The following is a 21,342-nucleotide window of genomic DNA, read 5'->3' as shown; positions in this document are numbered from 1 at the left end:
AAAAAATGCTATTTGGGTACCAGAAGCAACAGTGACAGCATGGAGAACCATGCAGGATAGAGCACAGCTTCTCAGCTTGACAGTTCTCAGCAGCGTATGGGAGCCCACGTTGCTCTCTGTTGCTGCCCTTGGACTGCTTTCAATAACCAGGTTAGCTCATTTAAGATGAGCTAAAATTAAGAGCTCTAACAAGGATGTCCTGAGGTGGATCTTTTGGCTCTCATGCTGCTATTTACAGCTGTGATAAAAATCAATTACATATTTATTCTTAGTAATAAGATGTTAAAATGCACCCCATGTTTGGCAGGCTTAGATCAATTTTTTCTTCTAAATATCTCCTGAGGCTCTATTCTGGGCAATCCGCCTAGTAACAGCTTTCACTAGCTTTGCTTCACTGTGTCATCTTGAATCGCATTTTCGGCTGGAAAAGTCAGTTCTTTCTGTGGGAAAATATCATCCAGTATCACTATTTTAGCCCTTTTTAATAACTTAGTATTGGGGACCAGACTTTTTCCTTCAGCTTCAATTTTAATTTCCTTCATGCGTTACAGGAACAGCATTTCAATCAATTTTGTGTCTATTGTAAAATTTCAGTTTGCTTCTCTTTTGCTGAAGTTTAAAATCTATTTTTTAATTCCAGCAATGGTAACAATCCCTGATATTTCAAATCTTACCATTCTTCACTGTTTACATGGTCTCATATTATGAAAACAAAAAAGCTCTTTATTTCCATTTACTGGGAGGTATCCCAAAAATAGCCAAAGCAGCATTCAGTTCCCTTAAATGCTTATTCTTCAGTTGACCAAAGTTTTCTTTTTTCCTTAAAAAGATGTAGGAAAATAAGTCTTAATTTAAAATCTATCACACTTTAAAAACTTGCGGAGAAAATATTTATTAATTTTCTTGAAACATTAAAAATCAAACCACAAACTTCAACTGAAGGGAACTACTATTTTGGAAAATAAATAGAGAAAAATTATTTCACAGCAGAGAAAATGAAAGAAAACAGTTTCTACACTCTGTGCATTTTGTGGAGAGTGTTGATGGGATTATTTGGCTGTATTGGTAATTAAAAAACAATCTACGTAACTTCAGCTTAAGCAGTATCCACAAGCAGGTATTTTTCCCAGACTGCAACAAACAGTTTGTATTGCAGGTTCCATCTTCCTCTCTGGCAAGGTCTGATTAATCCCTATTTCCTATATGATTAGAAATAACAGGGTCCACTTTCTCAACAATGCTGATGAATAGTAATTACAATGTACCTCCAAAGAGCGCTCAAGACATTAACATCAAGATGATGCAACGCAAAGCTGACCTATCTGTATGGTACTAGAATCTGTTGCTTCTGTGTGTAATTTTAATTATCAGTCTAACTAAATATTATAGTATGATAGTTACTTCTTGTCTGGCTCCACAAATAAAATTCATTCAATTTTGTCCCCATGTCATTTTTTACCAACTGCCTGAATCTTTAAATGTTTTTCCAAACTCTTTCCAATTTGCAAATAACTTTGTGATAACGTAACAACTTTGTGATAGTGGTAATTGGGAGCCACAGTGATGCTTTTGATGCAGTCTGTCCAAGGCTAAAAAGACAGGAAAGTCTGAATCTGATCTCTCTGCTAATTCTGGCAGCAAAGGTATTTGAATTCATGTCCCTGCCATCCTGGCTGAAATGACAGGCTTGTTAGCAGATCATTAATTTGTTGTATAGTTGTGGTTTGTGCATGCTCACGGTTCATCTACCACATGAAAATCTCCTGTTGAAATGAGCAGATGAATGCTTCATGTCGCTGGAGTCTTCCACTAATGCTAAGTGTGAGACAAATGTCAAACGTTGCATGTTGTTAACATTTGAGTTGTTTTCTCATTACTATCGGCAAAAACAGTGAGAACTTTCAAGGTAGAAATTAATTTATCCATTTCTAGGGGTAGGAGATGATTTTGAGAGTAACTGGCCTGAATGTTTCGATCATACTGCTGAGAAAAGAGGTGAACCAGTTTGAGAGACTCCCTTCATCCCACTGCCTGAGGTTACTTTCCCTGTAGCAGAGTGCATCAAAAGGAATGCGTATTTGAGCTGCACCATTTCAGTCGAGCAACCTGCTTTCACCAGGATTAAAAAGTACGCTGCATTCTTTATCTGCATTATGGAAGTAGTGACCTCCAACAAAAGAGGGAGAAAACAGGTAAGGGGTGAAAAGCAAGATTCATGAGAACTCTGTCAGAGTCCTTAATTGCTTAAAATGGCAATTGCTTTTGGGGGCGGTTATGACATACTTATGCCCTTGTGTAACACCATCTATACTTCCCTTGCAGCATTACCGATTGCCCACTTCGTCATTCTTTTTGAATACTTGCGGGTTTTTTTTTATAATTTTGTTTTCTGTTCTGATTCTATTTTGTATTCTCCTAAGGTTGTTATATGTTACTCACTTCTATTCCACTCCTCCCATTCACGTACCAATTTCACTAATATTTTATTTACTTCCTTCTTAAGGACATTAATAAAGACAAAAATGGGTCAGAAGTGCAATCTCGGTGGCATAATACTACATTGTTTGGATGCATTGATAATTCAGAGGGTGGAGTATTAATGATTGGCTACTTAAAACAAATTTTGAACCCTACTTCTTCTGGTCATGAGGGGACACTTCATTCCAGTACAAATATATTATTATTTATGCAATAACAACAATAACTGCCTTTACATACTTAAAATACTATCTTCCACATGAGGAACTGCAATGATTACAAATCCATTATTATCATAACTTTTCATAGATAAAAAAGAAGGAAAAAAGCAAAGCCCTAAGCCTTACCTAAATGTCAGTAAGACGGTGGAAGACTCGTAAAGAAAACACAAGTCTTTTCCCTATTAGCTTTTCGTCAGCTCAGTTTTTATAAAATTGTTGAAAAGGGATGCTGGGAAAAGAAGTAGCTGGCAAGTAAGAGGTGGCGTAGATATGGCGCCGTACTTACTCCTCAGGGGCACAGGAAGTGTTGCCATCTGTTGGATTTAGTGTCTTGAAGGCCTGACCCTGTCTAGGCTTGTTGGACCTTGATTGTGTCTTCTTGGATGTAGTCATCCTCAAAGACTTTCTATCTCTCTAGGTCTACTCTTTTTCCCAGCAGATGATTTCTGGAAAATCAACCCATCTGTTGGTTTTTTTTCCTGTTACTAAATATCATAATTACATGGGCTTATAGAAGCTGCATATGAAACCAGTCTGATAAGAACTGACTTCTTGGTTAAATATTTAGAAGTCACTTCATGTTCTTCTGGTTAAGAGTATCATTTAGATTACCCAAATCTAGATCTTGCCATAACTTTTTCAGGACCGAATTCACAATTATATGCGGTATCTTTTCTTGTTTCCACTAGTTGTGGTAAGGGAGTCATCTAAGGAGACTTTTAACAAGTGCAATGGTCTCAACAGTTATACAGTCTGTGGAGCAGCATGCCCAACATTTTATAGATCTCCCAGCCTTCTAAAGACCTCACACAGTCACACGGACTGGTGAATTAGCAGAAATACATCTGTATCCTATTTTCTCTGCAGGGTCCTACAATCTGACAACAAACAAATGTGGTTCAGTATTTATCTTTTTTTTTTTTTTAGACACTGAAACAAGAAGTGTCTGATACCATAGCTGTATGTCATATTACAGCTATAATGGTGATTGCTGTTTAGATGTCTGTTACGCCTCTTTTGAAAGGTGTATGTTAAAATGACTGATGCACATTATTGCATTATGGCCACCTCCTCTTTGAAATACTCTAATAATGCAGTGAACAATGGTAACATGTTGTAATAACTTTAGGCCCTGATCTGGTATCGTGAACAAGTGCATCTTTCACCCATGCACGTTCTTAAATTTACTACTTTGAGCTGCCCAAGTAAAACTACTTTTACTTGGTTCTTTCTGATAGTCTTTTCTCCAAAACCTAACAATAGCAAAGTCTCAAGTCAGTCATTTATGAGGGAAGATGTCAAGAATAGATGTTGAACAAACTCAAGTCTCAGATTTCTTAAACTGGAAGGCATTCACAGATAGCGTCCCTCTGCCCACACTCCTTATTTTCATTAAAAAGTAAACTGCAGTCTCTCAGGGCTTTCTAATGGAGAGGTGAAAATAGATTCAAGTTGCTCTGGCCAAGCTTAAGCTAGTCACGCAGAAACCACATGCAGTCTAAGGACTGTACAGAGGAAAACTATGGACAAACTAGCCTGTGCTGCTTCTCAGGCAGGTTTCACAGGACCATCCCAGTACAATTGTGTCCTTTCTGAACTGCACCCCGTCCGGGTCCAACTGGACCAGAATGTGGGCAGAAAGGTTGTGGCTTGCAGCTATCTGACTAATTGCCCTTAACTGACCATTTCTGCCAAAGCTTTCATCACAGAAGTAGTAGTCGGTATTATCTGCAGTTTTACAGGTCAAAACTCAGATTCAAAATTTCACTAAGGAACTGATGAGCAGCCAGTGTAACAAGCTTGACAGGTTTTATTGCAGTTAATATATATTATCTGACATTTTTAGAAATATTCAAGAATGCACTTATATAAAATGTACTGCAGTAAACATGGCAACTCTACCATGCTTAGCTGCTATAAGATGGACACTCGAAAGGAAATTTTCAACAGATATATATATATAAAACATATGTTTTCTTCTGTTCTTTTTACATGGACATCCAACAGAACCTATGCATCCAGCATGACCCGAAGTTGTGAACCTGCACAACAGACTGTTCACATGATTTCTCAACTCTGTTCTTTTCTAGTTATTTCCAGCCCACATAAATCTGTAACTCCGTTTGGCCATATATGAAGTAAGCTGCTGAACAGCACCAGCTGGATCTGATGAAATCGATATGTACAGCTGGGTATTATCCTCCTACTGAAAGTACTACAACTCTCATATCATCTCAGATTTCCTGTGTGGCCTCATACATACATTGTACTGGCCAGGTAACAGAACAAAACACAGGAGAACTCCAGTTGAAAAGTCATCCATGGCAGATTACTAATTATCCAGAATGCAGGTGAGCAATCACCTACTGTTTGTTGTACTCGGTGCCAATCTGTAGAGGCTGACACTATAATAGGTCTACAATTATCACCGTTTGAAGTGAGCATATATAATAATACACTTTTCCTCAAAGATTAGTGCAGCTATTGAGTGCCAAAGAAATCCTCAAATGAGAAAGTTCTTAATGTGCTGGAATTGTTATTGGGATCTCTGGCTTTGATCCCTAGATCTGTTTTGGGCATCCTGTATGACTTACGGTATGCCACTCACTTTCCCATGCCTTAGTTTTCCAACATAAGATGTGAATAATACTTCTCAGTCTTATATAGGTGCTGAAAACAAAATTCTCAGACATTTTCAAGGTATTCTGATGAGATGGCGATGCACAGAAAAGCATCTGAAAATGAAAAGGCACTGACAAGATGAAAATGGATGTTTGGACTGTGTGGCAATTCATTATTGAGATATACAGGCTGCCTTGTTACTTCCAAGGGGAGTAAGTTAAAATCTGGAAAGTGGGCGATCAGCTGAATTAAAGCCATTCAGTTTTTAACTTAAAAACAAAATACAGATTGTCCAGTGAAAAAGTATATCCACGAAGGCAGGGAGCTAGTAACAAATTAGGTTAGGAGATATAGCAGAGGACAGGATGAGGAGAAATGGTATTGCTTGTGGAAGGAAGCAGTTTAGAAAGAATTCACTTTACCTCATTTAATTGAGTACAAGTTAAGCATTTAGGCTAAGATAGCTGCAGACACTCCCTCAACAGTCAGCTGAGGGGAAGAAAGACACCTCCAGAGAGTCCCTCACCTCATCTGCGGTCTGAAAGGACGTAGGGGTAGACAGTCTCCCCTGCACTGGCTGCAAAGGGAACATGAATCACTAGCTTTGTCTGGCTATCTACCTTTCAGATAGCTCAGAGGAGGTAAAATCAACCCTACCCTCCCGTTTTGATTTTTTTCAATAGTAGTCAAAAGCTTAATGCTAGCAATTATCTCAAATTGTAATAATGAACAATCAGACATTGCACCACCACATGAGTAAAGATGTGTTGTCATTATAAGAGAAGTATAATTAACCCTACCTTCTCCATAGCACTCTCTTGTGCAACTGCTAGCTGTTTTTTGGCAAATAGCCGAGGTTTATATCCAGATTAAGCAACTCTTGTTTGATAGATTTTGAATATTATTTGAGACCAGTATTCCTTAAGCAGCAAAGCAGAAAGAGAAGAACAATGAAAGAAAAAGAACAGAAAGTGGGAGAATAAGAAACATAGATTTATACAAGGGGTAAGAAGATTCATGAGAAATTATTTCTCCGATTCCCCAGGAAGCAGATGCTGTGAAGAAACAAATCTGACTGAAAGAAACTGTGTAAGATGAGACCCATACTTTCCAAGAGATAAAGAATGCTGATGAATTCTTGAACACAACAGATATGTCTCCCCTGAGTCTTGTGGATTCATGGAGTTCAAGGTGGAAAGGACCATTGAATTATCCAGCCTGATCTCTTCTTAGCACAGTTTAGAAATTTTCACGTAGTAGCTCTACTAATGATCAGAGCAAGTTATGCTAAACATAACATATAGTACTACAAGCCTTAGCCTGTGAAAAGCAAGAAAATGTATACATTTCTTTCCAGAGCTTATCACCTCTTTTCCCATTTCTCAGCTCTTTTTCGCTGCCCTTGCGCCTCCCTTTCTCTGTCCCAGTCTCCTCCCAAATACGGAACCTGCCTCTAATTCCTTTTTCTCCATTGGTCCCAGTTTTGATAAAGCTATATTCAAATCTGGTAGGGCTGGCACCATTACCGAAGTGATCTCATACTTATGTGGTGGTGGTATTCCTGATGTGGTTACGTAGGTGCTCCTGGTGTTGTACAATCATACTCTACAAAAGATGCCCTTTTCAAAACGTTCCACTTCAAATACCTGTGAAGTTTGTCTATTCCTCACAAAACTCCCCCATAACCACATGTGAGATCCAGCCACCTCTCACAGTGTGATCTGTAGCTTTCATCAGCTTCTCACAATGTTATGTTCAGCAATTTTTCACCATGTTCTCTAGACTTCCATGTCCCCTCAGTCAGCTTAACCTCAGGCCAGGACCTAGTCAACAGCCCAATCATTTGCCTGCAGCCTTTACACCATCTTTGTATCAAGTTTATCGGCAGCCATTTTATATCACCAATATAATACTCAAAATACACCATGGTTAGAGCCAATCCCTGAGGCATCCTTCGGAAATGAACAGCTTGAACACTTCTTACTGACACTCTCTTTTTGGGATCTGTTGATTAGCCAGTTCCTAAATCAGTATTTTGTGTGTGTGCACCTCTGCATTTTACAGACTTTCAGCAAAACATGGTATCAGACAACACAAAGAAGCCCAGGTACAATGGTTCTCATTATTTTAGTGATTGAATGTGTCCATCAATATCGGAAAAAAGTTATTTTCGAAGTCCAGTCACAAAGCATACATCAGATCTGTAAATGAAGAAACACCATGGGACCAGATCCACTGATATAAGTAACTATTGTTCTCTATTTCTTTTCATTAAAAACCAAAAAAATTACACATAAATCTCAAAGTAATCAGTAGCGACAAACAAGTAGTATGTCATGGAAACATAACACCTAGGAGGAGTGGGAATACTAGACATCTGGTGATAATTCTTGCTGCCGAAAATCTTAATAGTTTGTTAATTACCCACTTATTTTCAGAACAACTTCTCAGTTGTTGAGGTGACTCTGCCATCTAGAATGTTTGTTTGCTTCTTCTTGTGGACATCTATAGGTTGTAGCAATGCATCAGCCGTCAGGAACACTCCAGATACGCTCAGTAAATGGCATCCATGAAATACTCCACAGAGCTTTCTCCAAATGCACTTTCCACCAAATCAGCTACACTGAATGTCTGTCCCTAGTTGTAACCAACAAGCTACCATCTCTTTTCTTTTAGATCAACCCTTCGTACCAGAGACATTAAACCTCAAATACCAAGCCGAGAGGATGGGTTTTAGTGACTGCCAAATTTTCAACTAGAAGAGGAAGGCCTTTCTCTTATATCCATTTGCAGAAAACACCAGTGTGGTATGAAGATTTTAGCAACATTTGAAAAATCCTTCATGACTCGCCTGTACTTTTGCTACATTCAGATCTGCAATACCATTATCCAAACTGATACAAAATCTGACCATATGATGAGGTATTTAAAATAATGAAACAGGATTCCCCTGATGGTAACTTACTACAAAAGACTGACCTCGCTCTGCTTTTGTTTGTCACCCCAATCTAGTCTTTGTTTTTGCGATTCACACGTCACTTCTGTCATTCAAACTGGAATCACGTTTAGGTGGAGACTTCAGTTGGTATACTTCTTAAATTCCCTATATATCTATGACTTCATAATGAATAAAATAACAAGCATAAACATTTATAAGCAAATAAATGATCGTTCTACCAACAATCCAAACACCACACATATTTTATGTTTTGTTGAAGAATACTAAATGAAGGCTCCTTTATTTTTTTCTCGAGTATTACAGCCTTTCTTTCTCTGACCCTTTTCTCTCTGCCGTTTTTTTCAGAGGTCTACCCTGTATTCTTTCTCCCATTCATTTTGGTTTTGCCAGGATTCTATATGGTATCCCGATTTCTCGTCACAGCTACAGAAATTAAATGACAACTCCTTGAAGCATTATTCACTCACTAGAACAATACAACTTCCTTCTCCTTTGACCCCATCAAAACTCCTGCTAATAAAATAATCTATGTCTATGTCCCTCAAGTGAAAACAGATGCAGAGCAGATTCATACAACTTGTGCTGCCTCTTTACATTTTCACTAGATTTGGATCCTGGTGGAACATGAGAGCTTCAACACAACAAAACCATCAAACCCACCAAAAACATGTATATGCAAGGAGTAAGGCAATGTAGAAAAAACATCATCTCACTTAATCTTAGCTGAAAGTTAGAATTTCTCTATACTTAATAGAGAAACACAGGCACCTCCATGGGATCATCCATTATATTCTAAAATAGGTGTTTGGACTTAATTTCTCTCTTGAAATGCCTCTCTACCTTGACTGTAGAGTGAGCTAATATCACTAGATTAGACGAGATAAATTCTAGATGAATAAAGATAAGTAAGATCAATTTCAATGAAAGACCAGTTCAGGTATAGTATTATTAATACATGATGTATGGCATCTATGAAAAGCTAATTATTAGTAACATATCAAATTAATAAGGCATATATATACATCTCACTGTTTTTTATAGTGTGTTAATAATCTTGAAAAAATGATAAGCATCAGAAGAACCATACCACTATGAAGAACACAGGAATTAATACATACAGCCAGAATGTAAACCGAGAGGCTGAACTGTTCAAATGTATTTGCATTACTATAATGCAACTCCAAGAAGACAGGGACAGCTCAGAGAAAGAGCTGCTTTTAGCAGCCTTAGGCATACTGCAGATATGGGATCAGCTTATGAAGAATCTGTCTTGAGAAAAAGGAAGGGGAAAGACATAATCTTAAAGAGCTGGTCAGGACACACAGTCCCGCTATGCTGTTACAGCTAAATGAAGCTTCAAAAAATAACCAGTTATCGCTTAAACAAGAAAATATTTTCAGATATATTTTAAGTAAGATCGCATTATCTCGTTTCTGTGCTCTGCACTTTGTAATCAAGAACTGAACCTGTCAGCTCACACTTCCCTTTCCCTCCCTGTGGGAATCTGGAATAAGGACTGGAGCCATGCCAGCGCCCCGGGCGGCGGGGAGCCGCTGCTTCGGCCGGCCCTGACCAGGGCTCTGGCGGGAGCTTCCCCTCCCCGCTCCGCAAAAACCGTCAGGGAAAACAGGCCGGCGGCGAGCCAGCCCGTCGGGAAAAACCCGCCACCGCCGCTGAGGGAAGCCCTTCCCGCGCTCCTGTCACTCCAGCCGGACAGCGAGGCGCTGTCTTCGCCCTGCAGAGCAGGGCGGCGACCCTCTCCCTCCTCTCAGCTCTGAGGGGAAAAGCGGCTACCGAGCCGGACACGAGTACGGGAGACCCACCGCCCCTTCAGCGGTTGGGGCGGCTAACGGCCCCACCTCCGAGCCCTCCACAGCGCGCCTGCGCACAAGCCCCCCTCCCGATCCGGGGCAGCAGGGCGCGGCGCGAGCATCGCGCGCCCCCACGACGCGCTGGCGGGTGGGAAGGAGCCCCGACTGTTATGGATAGCGCTGCTACCACGACTCCCCTCCAATAGGCTGGCGGGCTCCGCTGTTTTTCCCTCCTCCGGCCAATCAGCGCTCGCTCCCTCCCCCGCCCCGTGAGCCCTTCTGGCCAATGGGAAGCGGGCTCTTTGGGCGTCGGTGATATTCAAACCGAAGGCGGCGCGCGCACTTGCTCGGCCAGAGCCTCGGCCTGGCCCCGAAGAGCAGCAGCAGCAGGCGGCGGCGGCGGCGAGGGTGAGTGCGGCCGGGCCGGCCCGGGGGGCAGGCGGGGCGGGAGCGGGGGTAGCGGAGGTGGGCGTCTGGTGGTGGGGCTGATGAGCGGCGTTGGCGGCGGAGCCCGCGCGCCCCGGGGCCGCCTGTTGGCCGCGGTGCCCGCGGGGCTCGCCTCCCGCTGGCCCCGCCCTCCGCTCCCCGCCGCGGCCGGGAGGCCAGCGCTGCCCCGCGCCCCGGCGCACGCCTGCGGGGAACGGCAGCGCGTGGGGCGGGCGCCTCGGCTGCCCCGGCCCTGTGGGGGGGGCTGCGGCGGGGCGCTCGGCGGAGAACGGGGGGCCTGCGGCTCCGGTGGGCTGCCGCCCCTGCGAGTGAGGAAACCTGGTCTCTCTCTCCTCGTCTCCCTCACTGCCTTTTCTCACTGCCGTCCTCTTTTCATAATTTCTTTTTTTTTAACCTGAATTTTATGAAGGGTTTCGAGAGGTTGGCGGTTTTTTTTTTTCCTTATTTCAGTTTAGTATATTATGAAATGAAACGAAAAAGAAGTTCTGGATAATACAGCTGGTCGCAGACTTGGCAACATACAAGAAGATATACTTGGGTGAGGAGATGAATCCATTGTGCAAGTTATCTTCACTTAGGCTGAGGAGTCGCGCTTTCTAGAAATAGATATGAAGCAGAGCTGTGCTTGGTATTAATTTATGCAAATTGTTTTGGAAACAGGAAGGTGCATGTGGGCAAGGAGAGGGAAAAGGAGAGAAGAATCTTGGAATGCGTGCCCATTCAGCTCTGGCTAGTGCAGGTGATAAAGCAATAGCTATTCCTGAAAGGATACCCTAAATTAAAACTGCTTTAAGTCCCTCGTTACTGCTTGGCTATATCTTTAAGCCTTCAGAACTTAAAATTGTGTCTGAGTGGTTTTGTGTGCTGCTCTGTTCTCCGCTGCCTCTTGGTACCTCTTACCTGCCATACAGCCTCCGGTTTGTTTATGCTACAGTAGCTCACTTGCTTCTCTGCTGTTGAGCCTCTTTCTGATTAGCCCTATTTTGTATTTTTGAGTCTTATCTTTTTTTGTGGCTAACACTAGAATTTCTATTTTTCCTATTTGTTTTCATAGTTAATGTTGCTAATTTTTTAAAATTATGATTTTTTTTGGGGGGATGTTGGGCATTTTTGCTTCCCTTTAAGAAAATCCTGATTTAGGCTTTAGGACTTGTAAACAAAACCAAGCAAAGATTACGCACATGTATAGTTTTTCTAAAGCCTGGGTAGAGGCTTCAAAAACACTGCGTTTCCATGTATTTTGGGAAATAGTGGCTGGATAAAGGAGAGACTTCTACTAGTGGCTGCAGTAGGGAACAGTTTAGAAGTGAGTTATCAAGTCTGTCTAGTTAGAAAGCTAATTAATAGTCTTGTAACCCAGTCTTGTAATCAGGATGTCATATGAAGTATGAAGGGAGCTGAAGTTGGAGAGGATTTAGAGGGCTTTGCCACTCACCTGAATTCAGATTTTGATGACTGCTTATGGAAGAATTTAGCTTGACTCTTTCTAGTAACCACTCTTTTAACGTCTGTCTGGAGTAAGCAAAAGTTGCAGGATTTCCTTCCTATTCCTACCATTGCAATTTGCTCTTTAGACTTTAATTTGGAAGTTTGTATCTCTTAATGAGGAGGTCTTCTGCTTTCATGACTTCCCATGGGTTTTAAAGAAACTCAGCAGTGTGAAAACTAGTATCTGTTCCTTCACAGCAGTAATAAAAACTAGCTTCTCCTGTAGTATCTACACAACATTAATTGATAACTGGATGAATGACACATAATGCCATGTGTTTCTGGAGATGGTTGTGTGTTGTTATCGCATGTTTCCATTCTTACTTGCCTTGAACCAAGGCAGCAAGATCCTGAGGGCAGGAACTTTTAAACACTGAAATGTCCATGTAATAGATCCTAATGCTCAGGAAGGGTCTTTGGTAGTACTGTAGTGTGTTTAAGCAATGTTGACATAACTGCACTTGGAGATAGTTCTACTGCCTGTAACTGACAGCATTTTCTGTACTACATGCAAGTGTATGTGTCTTTGCTTAAATGGTGAGTGCTATTAATGAACTGAATATATGAACAGAATAATGCAAATACTGTAGAAGGCGGCAGCTACAGTTAGTTTTCCCCTCTTGTTTGTGTGTGATCTTCCTGCATAGGAAGGGAAGGATAGCTTAAATATTTGGGGGGGGAAAGGAGGAAAAAGTGTCAGAAAATGTATGCGTGGGTAAAGTTCCTGATTTAAAGGGATAGGTGGCATTTTACCTCTTGTACACAGAGTAGAGGACTTAACTCAAAGTTCTTCAACATATAGTCTCTTGACATTAGTAGATGCTTTAATCAGGCCACAGGAACAGAGCTAAACAAATATTTAAGATAACAGTGCAGCCACAATGGTGTGGAGGTATAAGGAAAATATAGGTAATAGGGGGTATATGGAAAATATAGGCAATAGGATAACATTAATCTCTTTTACTAGGCTGATCAATTCACTTGGAAAAAAGCTGGACAAGCTCTTGGGTACTTGCTTAAAATTTTTGCTGCCTTCTACACCTCCTTGGATAGACAGATGCAAAATATCAGTAGATCCTAGGGATAGGAAGAGTGTACCTTTTTGTTCAATAATTAAAGTGTTTTCATACTTTTTCAAAGTTTGCATTTGAGGAAAAACTGCATCTGGCTCAGTTCAGAAGCTGAAAAAATAGTGTAACACAGCAAATCCAGTATTTCAAGACTGGATGCTATTATTTCTCTTTATTATCAATAAATATTTTTGGATGTGTTACACATGAAATCCTATGGCTAGCCTGTACTGCCACTTCATGCATTTACAACATATACTGCTCTTTAGTCTCCCTTGGCTCCTTATTTAGTGGGTCTGTATGAGGGGTTGAAGTTACTTTAACTACTACCCTTTTTTTAGAGGTAGTTCTAGATCTTCCTGATCTGCGCATACAGATCCTGTTCCTTGGTTCCATGTCCCTAACCTCCTTTCCTGTATGGATTTCTAAAGTTCAGATGTGCTGCCATGTAGCTGTTGCAGTTAGAAGCTCAGTTCCTATTGAGTGCATATATAACAGCATGTTGCTATTTTAGGTCTTTGCTGTCTTGTCAGATTTTCAATGCACTTCACACAGGAATTCATGGCAAATGCTTTCTTTAAAAGTAATCATGCAGCAGATTAAGCCAAAATGAGGCTCTGAATAGTTGCTTACAGTTGAATTTTGGCTTGAGTAGAAAGATCACTTGCAAATCATGACAATACATGGGTGAATATGCCCTTAGTGTATTTTTATCTGTAAATGTCGTAACAAGCTGACACATTTGGAAGTGCTTGCCCTCAGTCCAAAAGTAATCTTTGAGGGTTTTTTCTGTTTTTGTTACTAACTAGGAATAGTTTTATTGATTTAATGAAAACTATATTTCTGGGGTGTCATGAAGATTAGGCAAGCTTACAGAGTATACTGATGTTCGTTTACTTTTCAATGTCTAACTGTTCCATTTTTGATACACAGGAACGTCTTCAGGATGGAGAGCTACGTTTCTTGCCTTTGCTGGATTCTTGAGATCATCTGAGATAGTCTGACCCTCATCCACGTTACCTTTTTGACAAGGCATATCCATTCTTCAGGAGAGGTTTTCTCCATATAGTACACCTTGAGGAGTTAAGCAGCACATCAGAAATGTAAGTTTGAAGCATATTGATAAGAGTTAAGATCAAATTTATGCGGAAAATGATTTTTTTCTACTACATTTGGCAAGCTATCACTGCAAAAAGAATAATTAACCTTTTACATTGGTGAGGAAAATATAAATACTGTGTTTTAAAAATAAAATCCATCTGGAAGTTGTTAGCAATTACAGTTGTAATGAGAAATCGCGGTATTACTAAGCATGAGGTAAATTGTTTTTGATCTTCTTGGTGCTTCAGGTTTTGGAGAAGCTGACTTCATCCATACATTGAGGAAATGGGTACAGTTCAAGGACAGATCTTTAAGGACATTCTTACCCATAAAGAGAAGATTTTGAGTATCTGAGTTCCTGTAGCCCCTTCTATTGTATTTATAAAAGGCAAAACTGCAATATGTACCAAAATCTTCCATATGAAGAGATAAATGTTTTTTTCCCTATGAAGTAAATAAGTATCATCTTTAGAATGGCAAAGACTCTTCATGTGCTACAGTAATCACCTATGTAGTTTTTAGCAAGGTGATCCCCAAAAGATGGGACAGTTTACAGAGCCAGTCTCAGAACAGCCTAAGTTGATTTTTCTCTATGCTCTTTAGGGAGAAACAGATATTAAAGGAAATTCCAAATGAGCACTGAAATTAGAATTTACTCAGTGTACTATTTTGAAGAAAAATGAGGGGAGGGTTCTTCGGTTTTTTTAGTCTCAGCTCAGTGAAACAAAAATTCTATTTCAGATAGCACTGATTTAGCATGCTGTCTCTGGCTTTCATAGGGGTTTTTTTTCTTTATAGGTCTTGCTTACAGCTATATTTGGGGATGCTTGCTTCTAATTTTCTTAGACTGCTGAAAATATTTCATTTTGTGAAGGAAGGAATGAACCATTTTCAGAACTTAGTGCTTTTTTTGCTTTTATGCAAAGATACTATAAAGTCATGTCTTGAACATCTCACCAGACTCCAAGAGCTGTTAAAGTGATGCTAAGACCTTTTGATAGTGGTAATGTAGATGGTGCTTTTGCCAGACTAAATCTTGGAGTTTACACCAAAAAACTGTTTTGAACATACTAAAACAACACTTCTATATAGACAAGAGCAGACTTAATATTCTTGGGGGGCCATTTCTAGTACAGGAAGAACTTGAAATATGCCTACTTCTGCTGTATGAGCAAGCTCTGTAAACATGTAAAGCTTTCTGGTTTATGGTCTCTGCTTGGGGAAAGCTGGGAGTCTGCTGCTTTTAAAGAAATGCAAACTTGCGATGACTAATGCTCTAAAAATTAATTGTGAGACTTCCTGAGTGGTTCCAGGTTTGTTTTTTAGATAGTGGAATGAGAAGTGGATGAACTTACTTTATCCCATTCAACTACATCTGTATCAATAATTCATCTAAAATAGATCTAATCTCTCTGGGCCTTCCAGCAACTTTTCATTGACTTGTTATACCTGAGTACAAAAGGAACAAAGGCCAACAATTCACTGTAAAAGTAAACTTAGTCTTTCTTTGAACCTATTTAATCTGTCCAGAGTGCATTACCCTCCCTGTTTCTGGGCCCAACTTCACAGTAATTGGGAAGTCAGATCCCCTGGATATGCACTTAATTCACCACAGTTTTTAATAATAAAATTCTCCTGTTCATTAGAATCATGGAACATTGATTAATGTGGGAAAAGCTGTGATCAGTGTGTTTCGTGAAAATGTAGAAGATTTTTGTTGTAGGCAAAAAAAAGAAATCATCAATTTTTCTTCAGTTTATTTTAGTACTATTGCTCTGTTCAGATTGCCTAGTTTCTTATCTCTCAGCTATATCCATGTATTCATTCAGTTGATAATAAACTGATATAGCATTGAGGATTTGGCATAAGTTCATTAAAAAAAGTCTTTAAACTTCTAAATCTGTATCCTTTTAGAAACTTAAAAATAGGTGTCACTTGTCTTTGGCAATACCCCTTTGAACAAAGGAGCATGTGAATTCCTTTCTGCTTACCCACTGTGAAAACTAATTGCTGTAACCTGTGGCAAGGAGCTTAGATTAACATTCTGTGCTGAACTTTTAGGCAGAATAAAAGAAGGATGGTAACGGGATCGTAGCTTGTGTTGGCTTTAGGGATACATACATGCAGAACACTTCTGGTTTTAGGTCTTTTTGTGAATTGCCTATAGCAACTCCTGTGGAGGAACAGGGGCTGCGAAGAGGAAGAGAAGACTCATTTTGTGGGAGATAAAGGCAGCGAGGACCTCTCTTTCTGTGAAGCTTTTTGTCCTGGAGCTGTTAGAACTTGAGCCCCTGGCTTTTCTTGTAGTCTGAACTTTGACTACTTGCTGTATATGGGGCATGTACCACTTGTTAAAGCAGTAGGGGAATCTCCTGGATGAAGAGGATCATCAGGATGGGATAAGCTTGTGCTAAACAGAGGATATAGAAGTTTGTTTGCTTTTGGTGTATAGATTTGGCTACATAATGTAGGAAGTAACCACATCTCTAATAGATTGCCAGATGTGCATATTCAGTAAGGAATATGGAAACTTGTGTTAATGGTTTTTAGAATATGAATAGATTATTGTGATGGGAAGGAGATGTGAGCTGGGAAGGTGGCTGAAAAGTGAAAGTATCAAATAAGACGAAGAAAATGCCATTTTTCTCACCATCGCTTGCCTGTGCTGCATCTGTTGAAATTGCTGACTGTATGTGTGTGTTCTTTCACTAGCTCTGCTGGAAAAAACTCCAAGCCTTCTGTGTATCCCCAACAGAGATTTTACTATAGCAGTGGTTTTCAGCATTTATTGATTGGTGGAGCTCTTAAGTTTTCTAATGAAGTGTTGGACAATTATAATTTCATTATAGTTTAACTTGCTGTGTCTTTGCTAGTCTGTGTTGATCTGAAAGTTACACCCTTAGTCAACATATCAGTCTTGAGTACCACTGTGCTATGCTATATTAATTGAGACTTGAGGGTGAGGGGCATAACACTTAACATTTATTTAGACATGTTATCAACTGCAAACCTAGATTTAAATTACCAGCTTAATAAATGATTGCAAACACTTACATATAGCATTTGATAGCTAAGCTACTGTTATAAAAGACTTAAAAACCCCTTATAACTTTTCCAAAATACCAAGTTTGGTGATAGTCACGTTTACCTTAACTTTGTTTTTACATTTTTCCCTACATTCTTTCTTCTCTTTCAATGCACTCTAACAAACCTGTGTGCACTCTGCCCCGATTCCTACTTAGGTAGGAACTTGTAAGCCCTTACCTAGTTAGCTTGCTCTTTAGAAAGAACCCTATCTCTGCTGGACTTTCCTTTTCACCCATAATATTTTTTCACACTTCTACATGTCTATTAAACTTGCAAGATCGTGACTATCTCTCCTTGTGGTGAGAAGATCCCTGGGTCCTCTTACTGCCACAAACTGTGCAAAATGCTGTAGATGCATAGTGTATCTTTTAAGGTATATGTTTGTTTTCTTACTCATATAATTTATTTCTCCTGAACTCTTTTCAGGCAGAGATGCATAGTTCATCTCTGTCTCATCACAGCCTTAATTCTGCTAGGGCTTACCCAGAATTATTCATTGTTTGGTTTAGTTTATATATAAAAGCAGTGGTAATTTTCTAATATTTCCCTGTCTTCACTGCTAACCATGAGTGCAGAGGTTTGGAGTTAGATATTTATCTATGACTTTGCCCACTTCCAGCCAATTTTGTTCACACTTCTCCAACACAATGTTCGTTGTAATGAAGCTTTATAATTTAGTTTTCAGACTGAATTATAGTGAATGAATTTGCAAGGTATTAGAGTCAAATGTAGGCATACAGAGAGAGGTTTGTATAGTGTACCTCTCGGTAAAGAAAACTGTTTATCTTTTTTTGTTGGTAAGCTGTCACCCACATCAGTGATGCTATCACATCTTTGAAAAAAGTGATGTGGCTTGTTCTTTGGAAATAGGCACAAGAGTTTGCTCTTCTTGAACAGAGAGACTATAGAAAGGTTAAACATACATAGTTTTATCTTAATGTTCCTAATATTTACTTTTGTAAGCCTCAAATTACATTTTGGTGTTGGATTTTATTCCTTAATAAAGCAGACATTCTAGCCAGGAATTAATATGAAAGTTGAATATTATTTAGTACAAGCAATGTAGTATAGTAATTTGTTACATATCCCATACTGTTTCATCTCTATTCAGTGGTTTGTCTTTGATCTCTTAGAATGAATCCTTTTGGATAGATGTCTAGGTGGTAAAATTTTGCAACAGCAAAGGTTAATGACAGCTAGGACAGGGAACTATTTCAGAATATTTGATTTAGAATCTCAGTGGTATAAATAAGTGCACCACATTTCAATTAAGTGCTGCTTTGGAGAAGGATAATGTTAAAATTGAAGCATAACAAGAATAAAGTGATATTTTTCAGAGCACATCTCACTGTCTCACTATACATGTATTATGTTAAATAAAAAGTATGCCCATTACAGAGAGGAAGTAATGCTAAAAGATGGATGGGTTATAAGTATCTCCTATGTCTTGAAACTTATTTCTACTGTAAGTTATACCTGTGATGGAAAAAATAAATATTGTTAAAACTTCAAGTTTATAGTATCAAGTTTTCTTTCCATATGAAAAATGTTTATGTTTAAGGGAGGTGTGTGTGTGGGGTGACACACCTAAGGTAGTCTAACCCAGCCTTACAAGTGTCATCAAATGAAAGTCTCTCCTTCTTGCCTTTCCTTTTTCTTGTCCATATGGTGACACAGTTGAGAGAGCAGGAAAAACATCAAAAAGATAAAAGCTCTCCCCCTTTTTTATGTAGTTTTCTTTTGGGATTTGTCCCTGAGCCAGGTCACTGTGAAGTCTGACTAATGCTTGTTCCATTGCTGTTTATTCAAGAGAAGTGGCAGGAGTGTATGGCTAGGAGGAGGACTGCCTCTTAGCCATCCTAATCATAGAATGGTTTGGGTTGGAAGGGACCTTCAAGATCATCTAGTTCCAGCCCCCCCTGCCATGGACAGGGACACCTTCCACTAGACCAGGTTGCTCAAAGCCCCATCCAACCTCGCCTTGAACACTTCCAATGATGGGACATCCACAGCCTCTCTGGGCAACCTGTTCCAGTGCCTCACCACCCTCATAGTGAAGAATTTCTTAATATCTAATCTAAACCTACCCTCTTTCAGTTTAAAACCTTTACTCCTCGTCCTGTCACTACACTCCCTGATAGAGTCCCTCCTCATCTTCCCTGTAGGCCCCCTTTAAGTACTGGAAGGCCGCAGTAAGGTCTCCCCGGAGCCTTTTCTTCTCCAGGCTAAACAACCCCAGCTCTCTCAGCCTGTCTTCATAGGGAAGGTGCTCCAGCCCCCTGATCATCTTTGTGGCCCTCCTCTGGACTCGCTCCAACAGATCTATGTCCTGGATTCAGGATGTAATTTAATACAATAGACTCATAGCTATTCAGGCAACATATCCCACCCCCTATTTTATTCAAACACTGGATAGACCTTATTGGAAAGGACTACTGTGAAGCATGGACTAGTATTTGGGCGTATCGGTTAAGTACCGTTTCCTTTTGCTCATCTAAGTTGGCTTCTGCTAAAAAGTTTACTTGTATAACTACATTGACAAAGGCTTAATAGAATATTTATGTTACATAATGTGGTTGAGTCTCAAGCTGCAAAATATACATGAGAGGCTTTCCCATGGTAATTCCAATTAAGGTAAGCTACAACAGGGTTCTTCAGGAACTTCACTGGTTTTTAACCTTGTGCCTGCAGATGGAGGAGGAGGACCTAAGTGAAAGAGGATTGCCACAAATTGCTTCAATCATGAATAGAGTTAGAGACTTGAAAAACAAATACAGAAATGAAGACAATATCACAGATGAGCTTAACTGTACTAAAATCTCAGCTGATACAACAGGTATGTGTTTGTTACTCTGTTGCCACTGATCTTAACCTAGACTGAGTGAAAGAACCATTAACTGAAAGGATTTAAGATCTAGCATTTTTTCAATATTAATGACCAAAAAATACATTTAATCTCTCCTTGTTTTAGTTAACTGTGTTGTTCTAACCTTGTTTAAAAAAAATCACTAGTCATCTTACATGAAAGGTTATAAAAAGTGTTTTCTGTTCATGTTTGAAGTTTTAATCAATCTCCTTTGTTATTTTTCTGTCAGATAACTCTGGAACTGTGAATCAAATAATGATGACAACAAATAATCCAGAAGATTGGCTGTGTTTTTTGCTTAGGCTAGAGAAAAAGGGTATTCCTCAGCTGGATGTTAGCCTACTGAATAGACTCATTGGTCGTTACAGTCAAGCAGTGACTGCATTACCTGCAGAAAAGCATAGTCAAGATGAGAGCTATGCTCGCATCCTTGTGAGATTTGCTGAGTTGAAAGCGTAAGTATAAATTTTCAATATAAGAACTCATCATTAAGAATTCTGCATTTGAATGATGATAAAAATAGCTTGGTTTTGTTAGTGGTTTCTGCAATAAATTATCATTTCGAGTGTGGATGTTTTCATATCGGCTCCTTGAAACTCTGAGCATCTTTGGCTAGTCAGCTTATCTGTTGTCTCCAAAGTACTTGTGTTTTTGTATACGCTAATAAACATGATTGTTCAGAGCTATTTGATTTAGAGATGTTCACACACTTTTTTCTGGGTTCTTTGTGTAAGGTACATGGGGAAATAGCATGAGAACTTTTTTTTCAGCTTTATACTTAAGCTCAAAAGATGCTGCATGGGTGAAATCTGATACAATTTTGGGTAACTATAATCTATGTGTTAAACTGTATGTTGTAAGTTAGGATTAATTTCCCTGTGGACTTCTATAACTGATTTGGCTGTGAGGTAGACAACTTGCTATTATCTGATCCATCTGGTCAAACCATAGTGGTCTATCCTTGTCTAGTCTGCTTTCTCCCTTACTAGGAAAGACTCATCCCAGCTACATTAAATTAGCTGCCTTAGGGTAGGAGGAATATCTCAAACATCATTCTATACCTTCATACTTACGAAATTAGTTTTGATTGTGGTCATTTATTGCTTTATTCAGTCCAAATTTGAACAGTGTGGTTGTTCAGATGTTTTCAGACATAAGTTGGGACAAGGTTATAATTTGATTTTTTTGTAAG

General features: G+C 39.6%; 1 protein-coding gene across 4 annotated transcripts in view; it reads left to right on the top strand.

Moving 5' to 3' along the window:
- Positions 1-21,342, top strand: part of TTK (TTK protein kinase) — a 57,980-nt gene that overhangs the window by 1,034 nt on the left and 35,604 nt on the right. Inside the window, exons 1-4 of one of the 4 annotated variants that reach the window (XM_050894990.1) lie at positions 10,420-10,499; positions 14,030-14,199; positions 19,976-20,120; positions 20,380-20,605. In XM_050894990.1, the coding sequence (XP_050750947.1) occupies positions 19,976-20,120; positions 20,380-20,605 (371 nt within the window). In that variant the 5' untranslated portion in view covers positions 10,420-10,499; positions 14,030-14,199. Of the gene's footprint in view, positions 1-10,419; positions 10,500-11,011; positions 11,077-11,200; positions 11,278-14,029; positions 14,200-19,975; positions 20,121-20,379; positions 20,606-21,342 lie in introns of those variants that run through there. The other 3 variants (XM_050894992.1, XM_050894991.1, XM_050894993.1) reach the window with 3 other exon arrangements.

Source organism: Gymnogyps californianus, chromosome 3 (assembly GCF_018139145.2).
Source record: "Gymnogyps californianus isolate 813 chromosome 3, ASM1813914v2, whole genome shotgun sequence".
NCBI classification, from domain to species: Eukaryota; Metazoa; Chordata; class Aves; order Accipitriformes; family Cathartidae; genus Gymnogyps; species Gymnogyps californianus.
Note: the sequence above shows the minus strand (reverse complement) of the source record. Positions and strands in the feature narration are given on the sequence as shown.